Raw genomic sequence first — 8,517 nt, forward strand, 5'->3', positions numbered from 1 at the left:
CACACACACACACACACACACACACACACACACACACACACACACACGTCTTGACTCTTCCTTCACCTGAAGGTCATAATATATGTGCTCGCATACCATAGTGACAGACAACCTTATAGAAATAGGTGGAAATGGTTGCTCTGGTGCTTTCCAGAATTGTCAGACTTAATAAATTTAACCTAATGAGAGCTACAAGTCCCCCAGGCACCCAGCCTCCATAAACCCAGGACCTCCAGGAGTCATCTTGCAAACTCAATGCAAAATTCAGCCCAGTGCTCACTCTTAGGGCAAGCGTGACACTGCTCTGGTAGGGAGGATCTAAATGGCACAACTGAGCCTTAAGTTATTTGTAGTTACATGACACAGTGTTCTGCAGTCAAGATAATCATCTGCCTAAAGAAAAGGGCTTTGAGCCAGTGGGGTCATATGGGCCTCTGGAGACATAGTTCTGACTTCAGGGATTATGTGGCACCAGGGAACCTTGATTTGATTAAGTTAGTAAAAGTTGCTTCCGGAGGCCTTACATCTATGTTAAAATATGGCGCACACATATTTTATCTGTGACATCAGAGATGGCGCCTGCAATTAATCATCTGTAATATCTACTTTACACCCATTCCTTGTCACAGCCACAATCTGACCATCTAGAACATTTGGGGCATGTGGGAGTCTCAGTGGATACAAGCAAATCATGTCGATATCAGTTCAGGAGACTTACCGATTTTAGCTGGAAGGTGCATTATAGTAGAGGCCTGAGGTACAAATGCTCTAAAAATACAAAACAAAGATTACAACTCTCAAAAAAGCTGGTGTCACCCTGGGCTGGCTTAGAGGAAGTTCAGTCTCTTTTTGCACTAACTACGTTCTGGCATCTGCTCTGAAAAATCTTGCCTTGCTGCACTTCTGTGCTAGCTCGTGGTGTATAAAGTAAGTGCACAGAGGGTACAGGCTGCTATTGCACTGAAGTGGTTAACTGATTCTACAAGCTCCTGTGAAGAAATGTACAATAGAGCACAGGAAGGGCTGCATGCCTGGGAGATCTCACTTTTTTTCTACATGGGAGGAAATGCATCCATTGGGATGCACTGGCAGGTGAGTATGTATGTGTCCTCACTGCCCTCTACTGGATGGAAGGTGTGATCGCAATTGTTTTAGATTCAGTTGCCCTCCTGCAGGAGGCCTACAAACAGCCTTTATACTATTGACAGCTGTAAAGCTCAAAAGGTCTCTCCTTAGTACAGGTGTTAAGCCCCCCTTGTTTTCTGACCTCAAGTGCTAAACCTTTCAAGACTCTGGGGGTACGTCTACACTGCAATAAAACACCCACAGCTGACTCAGGTTCGCGGGGCTCAGGCTGTGGGGCTATTGAATTATAGTGTCGATGTTTGGGCTCAGGCTGGTGCCCAAGCTCTGGGACCCGGAGGATCTACACTGCAATTTTATAGCGCCCCCCCGCCCATCTCGAGTCAGCTGACATGGGCCAGTGGCAGGTGTTTTATTGCAGTATAGACATACCCTGACTTTCATGCTGCATGCATGGGATTTATGGGACCGGGGCTGGCCTCACACATGGGCGACCGCCCTCTTCCCGCCGCACCCGCCCCCCCAGCCAGCCCAAGGCCCCTTTAACTCCCAAGCGCTGGGCCCAGAGCCGGGGAGGGGAAGGGTTGGGGGCACCCTGGCTGGGAGCTCTATGGTGCACCAGGCTCCACTTGCTAGTCCTAGCGGGGTGGAGAGGGACAGGACTTCCTCCTCCCCTGCACTGGCCATTCCCAGGGCTGAGTCAGACCCACCTCTGGGAACCTCCCCCAGCTGCATGAAGCTCTGCATGCCCTCCTCCCATCACTCCCCAGCTGTGGGGGAAGGGGTCACTGTACAGGGAGCGGCGTTTGCCCAGGGCACCATTTTCCCTAACGCCGGCCCAGCATGGGACTATACTGATATCTATATATGCAGCCAGCTCCGATTTCATTGCAGCAAGGAACCCGCGTGAAAGTTTACCTCAGGTTGATACTGTATTGTGCCTTCTAAGTTTACAAAAGGCCTTGAGAGCTACACAACAACAGATCCATCTCTCCAGAGCTATGTTAAATATTTACACAAGGCCACTGTTAAATGAAGCATCAAGGGAGGGAGAGAAGACTGGAACTGCAGTGACATTCAACTACTCTTCTCCAGGGAACTGGACGCTCTGCCAGCGAGGCTAGAACACCTCTTTAGGTGATGTACTGATTGCTTCTGTTTACACTCAAGCAGCTTCTAACAGTAGTGTGCAATAGCTCCCAAGCCTCAACAATAATAGCAACCACTCTGCTCCTCTCCTCCAACTCTCCGGGAATATCTCCTCCAGGACCCTGAGAAGGCTGAAGAGCCAAAAGTGCTTTGTACATGTGATGAGGAATCACGAGTGTTAATCTTGAGTCACTTCCAGCTCCCGAATGCCTCACCTTTTCCGTAGCTCAGAGTTGTCTCTCAGTGTCGGCTCACTGGCTGACAGTAGCTTTTGGAGAAACATTCTAGCTTCCTTCCAAGCTTCATGGCCCAACCCCATGAAGTCATTAAGGGCTGGCTAAAACACAGTATAAAGGTAGAGATGTGTGAGAGAACATTTGTTTTCTCAGCTCCATTTGCTGTACATGTGGGGTATCTCCTATGTTACCAGTACTGAGATTAAATTACACCGCTACCCCTATATAACGCCACCCGATATAACACGAATTCGGACATAATGCGGTAAAGCAGCGCTCCCAGGTGGCGGGGCTGCGCACTCCGGTGGATCAAAGCAAGTTCGATATAACACGGTTTCACCTATAACATGGTAAGATTTTTTGGCTCCCGAGGACAGCATTATATTGAGGTAGAGGTGTACTAATCCTGAAGTAACAGGCAGCTGCGTGCGCAGAGACCCTGCCTATCATGATCATTACTATGGTCTCATTGTTTCTTTGGGCTCCCCCACTTGTCAGCCAGTATACATCTGTTGTCTCATACTTAGATTGCAATCTCTTTGGGGAAGGGACTATGATTTTCTACAGCACTTATCACTATAGGGTCCTGGTCTGTGAGAGAGGCACCTAGGTGCTCTTGCAAACCAAATACATAAATAAATCTAATAATAATAATAATAATAATAATTAAAATCATCATCCACCTACATCTTCAAATACCATGGAAGCTTGCAATGACAAGACTAGTTGTGATCCGAAATATAAATTATATTTACGCCCATGCAGAGAGCCCGCAAGGTCTATGTACCACTTAAATCCCACTTAATCCAAGTTGTTTCCTTTTGGAGATTCCTTCTCATGAAGATGCCAGAAATGTAGGGGTTTAAGTGGAACTGGAGTGGTGTATAAACCTTGGTACTGGCCCTCTGAACTAGGTGGATTTCACTCCATAGTGCACTTCTTAATCAGATGAAAGAAACCTTTAGGAGAGCTCATTTATTTTACTACTTTCTAAATTTTAATTGCGGGTGCTCTTTGTGAGTGGCTCCATTCCTAAGCAATGTAGGTTCCAATTCAGCAAAGTGCGCACTCCCCCTACACCTGCCACTTCTGCACAGGAAGGAGAGGCCTGCCTGGGCTTTGCTGAACTGGGGCCATAGTTAGACCATCTTACACTCTGCTTCTGTGGATTGCTGCAGAATCATCTGGGCAGCAATGTGCACACAGTGCCAACCCAGCACTGTTACACTCCAGTTTTAAGCCAGTAATTCCATTCAGCAGTTACACTGACAGAAACCACCATCACCACAATGGTGAATCAGTCCCAATCCCTCTTCCCCCCCCCCCCTTTTTTTTTTTTTTTTTTTAAAAGAGAGAGGCAAACCAGCAACTCAGGCACTCCATGTAAGCTACCACAATGCTCTTGATCTGAGCCTGGGTCACTAAAATTTCATATGACATTCCATTTAAAACATGGTGGTGATGGACATTGTCAAACTGTATGATAAATACCTGGTCAAAGACATCCTGATGCTTGGAAAGGGCTGGTCCACTGAACAGATGTTTAATAGCACTCAGATCCAATACCTGGTCTCCAATTGCCACCCCAATTCTGTGCCTAGGCTACAATGGGAAAAAAAATGTTTATACCTGTGGCCAATAATGCTATTATGAGGGTTCTGGGGACAAAACAATGAAGCACAAGGAGTTTAAGTGGGGCAGGAGTTGAGGAGCTACATCGGTGCCTACCTTACCATAGTTATAATTAATGGACAAAAGCTGCTGATTTTAAAATCTAGGAGGAAGGCAGGGGAAGCTGCACTATTTTTTTGGCAAATCCCTCACAGATTTTGAGGGTGGAAGGACATCCTTCCACCCCAACCTTCCAGGGGTGAGGTAAGGGGAGGATATTGCCCTTCCCCCCTGCCTATCTATCCATGGTACTCATATGCCCCCCTGCCCCCCAATCCCCATAGTATCAGAGGGCCTCACAATCTTTGTGGGTTTATCCCCTCACCCCCATGAGGTAGAGAAGTGCTATTATCCCCATTTTACAGATGAGGCAGAGAGAAGCTAAGTGATTGCCCAAGGTCACAAAGGAAGCTTGTGGCAGAGCAGGGGACTGAATCTGAGTTAACCAAGTCCCAGGCTAGTACTCTTATCACTGATCTATCCTTCCACATGGGAAAGAGGAAAGGCTGGTGTGGAAGGTTCCCTCCATGTGTAAAGAAATGAAAATAAAAACAAACAAAAGCAAAAAACCTGCTCATCTGTGACAGTTTTTATAGGACCTACACAAACTCTGTTCAGAACTTGCCCTGCTACCTTTGCAGTGGCACAGACCACATCCTCCCTACCACAGCTGTGCTGAAATCATAAAGACGCTTTGGCATTACAAACACAAGTTCCAACTGGTAGTGAATTTAAATGAAATATAGCCACAGTGACCAGTTTCATCCCAAACAAAAGTACAGATATTCAATTTTGTCTCAATGAAAACAGAATAAAACCAGTACGGATTAAAACACAACTGCTTTTAGCCTTTCTTTGAACAAGACCCCAAATCTGATTTGCACGAAAATAATCCTAAATGTTTATTCAGCAAGCATTCCTGCCAGAAAAATCTCAGGGCTGGACAAGTTAATTTGTAACCTGTAGCCCTAAATACAATCAGTTATTTTAACTGAGCGATTATTATAATATTGTGATAGGACATTAATTTCCAAAAGGTATAAAATCATCTTAATCATCTTTTTAAAAAAATCTGAGACATTTGCACAATAAAGATTAGTTACTAGGGAAGGAAAAAGTGCACTACGCAGTAACACACAAACACGCATCTGGAAACAGATTAAGGGCATATCAGCACTGCAGTAAAACACCCATGGCTAGCCCATGTTAGCTGGCTCGGGCTGTGGGGCTATAAATTTGCAACGTAGGGTTAAGCTGGCTCATGTTAGCTGGGTCGGGCTGAAGCCTGGGCTCTGGGACCTTTCCCACTCATGAAGTCCCAGAGCCCAAACTCAGCTTGAGCCCAAATCAGCTAACAAGGGCCAGCTACAAGTGTTTTATTGCAGTGTAGACATGCCCTTGGTTTCATCATCCAGCATTTATCTTTGCAAAACACCAGATAATTAGAGCCAAGGCTCTTCTATGCTGGAATTCATTTTTAAACTACTACTGATAGTCTCTAGCATTGTTTTTGCCTAACTGAGAACCATTATGATGACTCTGCAATGTCCATTAACCATTGATAATCCTCCAGCTTCTCTGTTTCCAGAGGTATCTGCTTGCCAGCTCTCTCTTTTACGATGTGTGTTTGTGTGGGGCGGGTGTTTCATTGCTAAATGTGCACATGTGAATGTAATCTATTGCAAACAGCAGCATTGAACAGTAAATTGGAGGTACGTGGTGTGATTTTCAAAAGGAGTCTAGGGGTACGTCTACACTACCCACCGGATTGGCGGGTAGCGATCGATCTATCAGGGATCGATTTATCGCATGTAGTGTAGACGCGATAAATCGATCCCGGATTGCTCTCCCGTCGACTGCTGAACTCCAGCTCGGCGACAGGCGGAAGCAAAGTCGACGGGGGAGCGGCGGCCGTTGATCCCGCGCCGCAAGGACGTGAAGTAAGTGATTCTAAGTCGATCTAAGATATGCAACTTCAGCTATGAGAATAGTGTAGCTGAAGTAGACGTATCTTAGATCGATCCCCCTCCCCCTCTAGTGTAGACCAGCCGTTAGGGAGTTAGGGACCCAGTTCCCATAGATTAACCCAATTAGGCTTCTTTCAAAACCCTAGTCATGTTTCTCTTGTATGGCCAGAAAATATAAGTGTTGTTGTAGCTGTGTTGGACCCAGGATATGAGAGAGACAAGATGGGTGAGGTCATAGCTTCTTCAGGTCAACTTCTTCAGACCTGAAGAAAAGCTCAGTGTAAGCGTGAAAACTTCTCTTTCATCAACAGAAGGTGGTTCAATAAAAGATAGGACCTCACTGACCGTGTCTCAGAAAATATAAGTCCCACAGTGTGGTCCCTACACATATGCATTGAATGGAACATTAAATATATAGAATAATAGTTTTCAGCCTTGAGTCATTTGCAGACCACTACAAAATTTCAAATGGATGCGTGGACCCCTTTGGAAATTTTAGACATAGTCTGAACTCCCAGGAGTTCATGGACCCCAGGTTGAAAACCACTAATATAGAAGATACAGAAGAGACTTGACTTGCCCAAAGTCACTCAGCTAGTCAATTGCAGGGTTAGGAACAGAACCCAAATCTCCTGACTCCCAATCCTAATTAGGGAAAAACGGAAGGGTAGGCCCTTAATTTATAGGATTATAATTGTGGCCCTGTAGACCACTATCAGTTTAAAACAAACCTCACTTGAAAAGATATTTAGCTTGGAAGGATTAGATTTTTAATCGGTAAATGTCGGTAAACATCAATTCCACTGTATATACAGGAAGTGACAAAATATTTAATCAATAATAGTCGAAATTTACTGACATGCAAAGTAAGAAAAATGCTGCTTGAGAGCTTATTAAAATTTTATTTAAGGATATTGACTGTGTATATTGACATCTGATATTGACAATTTGTGTTTTAATGGTTATAAAACTAACTGTATCTCAATATCTACTGTCAAAGCCTAATTATATTTTACACAGATTATTTCTTTTATCAAATTTAGCTTTCAGATACATCAATTCATATTGCTTACAATGAATATTCCACAATACAACTAAGATTAGTAGTATATAGGATAAGAGTTAAAATGGGGCTTTAAGAGGGAAGAGGAAGGAGGGGTTAAATTCAGCCATAAAGGAGATAATAAAAATGGTGCTGGTAAAGAAAAGTGAAAACATTATAGCATATAGAGAGGCATGAGGAAATATAGACTTTTATACTCAAAAGCAGAAAATATATTAAGTCCATATTACATACATATAAAGTACTTATAGAAAATATTACCGTTCTTTAAAGAAATAGCCCTCAGGTCATCATCAAATTAAGAAGAGACAGTATATACACGGAAGCTTCCTAGTGCAATCAGCTAACCCCTAAGATTCCCAGCCTGGCACACCTTTCCTGTCCCTGGCATCTGGGGATCATCACACAGCACTTGGGAAAACAAAACAACCAAAAAACCTCCTCCTCATTCATAGCCTCTGAACTTCAGAGCAAAGATTCACCCACAGCAGCAGCAATCTTTGCAACACAAAGACAAAGCAGCAGATAACTCACCTTCTCCTCAGTAGAGAAAACCCCATAGGGAAGGTTCTGAAGAGGGAAATTTGAGTTCTCTTCTATCTGGATGAAAGACATTTTGAGCTCAGAGCAAGCTGTGGTGCAAACACACTCCCAGCTCGGCTACAACCACGCCAAGAGAGCCTCCACATGTTGCATTAGACAACGTGGATCTGTTGGGCCCACCCTCTTCTTCAGCCTCAAACCAACCAGAAGCTGCTCTCCAGCCCACTCCCTTCAGCCCTGCTCCTGCTTGTAAGCTAGATGGTTAATTAATACCAGAGTTCTGCATGACTCAGCAGCAGGGGCCTCTGCACCATTAACTGTTTCTGGCTAGAGCCTCTGTGAGAGGAGTATATTGTACGGTTACTGAGGGGAAGACTGTTCCCCTTTCCTGAACCCTTGATTACTGGGAGAATCTATAGATATGTGCCTGCTGGGCCAGGAGACATACATTTATTTCCCAAGCTGGGGGCACTTGGCTATAAAAGTGATAGTATCAAATGACCCTACAAGAACCTAGACACAAAAGGGGCAGCTCAGCTGTCAGCTCAGATACCATGGGGAGAGCGGACAGTTTTCATTTAGAATTTGTGCAGTTTGGAAGTTCCAAAAGAACCCCATTTAGCGGATTCCTTCTATAAAGCTCCAGCTGCTGAGGTGTGAATATCTGCAAACAGTGGCAAAGGACAGAAAACACAACCTCACTCTGTCCCATATCCTTCCCAACCCTCCTAGGTCCTTTTGGGAAAAACCTAGACCAAAAATTAAAAACCCAACACCACTGTTCTACATGTGGACACAAGGCTGA

The 8,517-nt window shown here is 44.6% G+C and overlaps 1 protein-coding gene across 1 annotated transcript in view; it reads right to left on the reverse strand.

Annotated features, from left to right (window-relative positions):
- Window positions 1–7,881, reverse strand: part of FAH (fumarylacetoacetate hydrolase) — a 28,913-nt gene extending 21,032 nt beyond the window's left edge. The window contains exons 1-4 of the mRNA XM_026648328.2: window positions 7,704–7,881; window positions 3,960–4,070; window positions 2,448–2,569; window positions 719–768 (exon numbers count right to left, since the gene is read on the reverse strand). Coding sequence (XP_026504113.1) covers window positions 719–768; window positions 2,448–2,569; window positions 3,960–4,070; window positions 7,704–7,784 — 364 coding nt within the window. The 5' untranslated portion in view covers window positions 7,785–7,881. The remainder of the gene's footprint in view (window positions 1–718; window positions 769–2,447; window positions 2,570–3,959; window positions 4,071–7,703) is intronic.
- Window positions 7,882–8,517: the final 636 nt, after the last annotated feature.

This window comes from Terrapene carolina, unplaced genomic scaffold, assembly GCF_002925995.2.
Source record: "Terrapene carolina triunguis isolate 2854851 unplaced genomic scaffold, T_m_triunguis-2.0 Scaffold67, whole genome shotgun sequence".
NCBI classification, from domain to species: domain Eukaryota; kingdom Metazoa; phylum Chordata; order Testudines; family Emydidae; genus Terrapene; species Terrapene triunguis.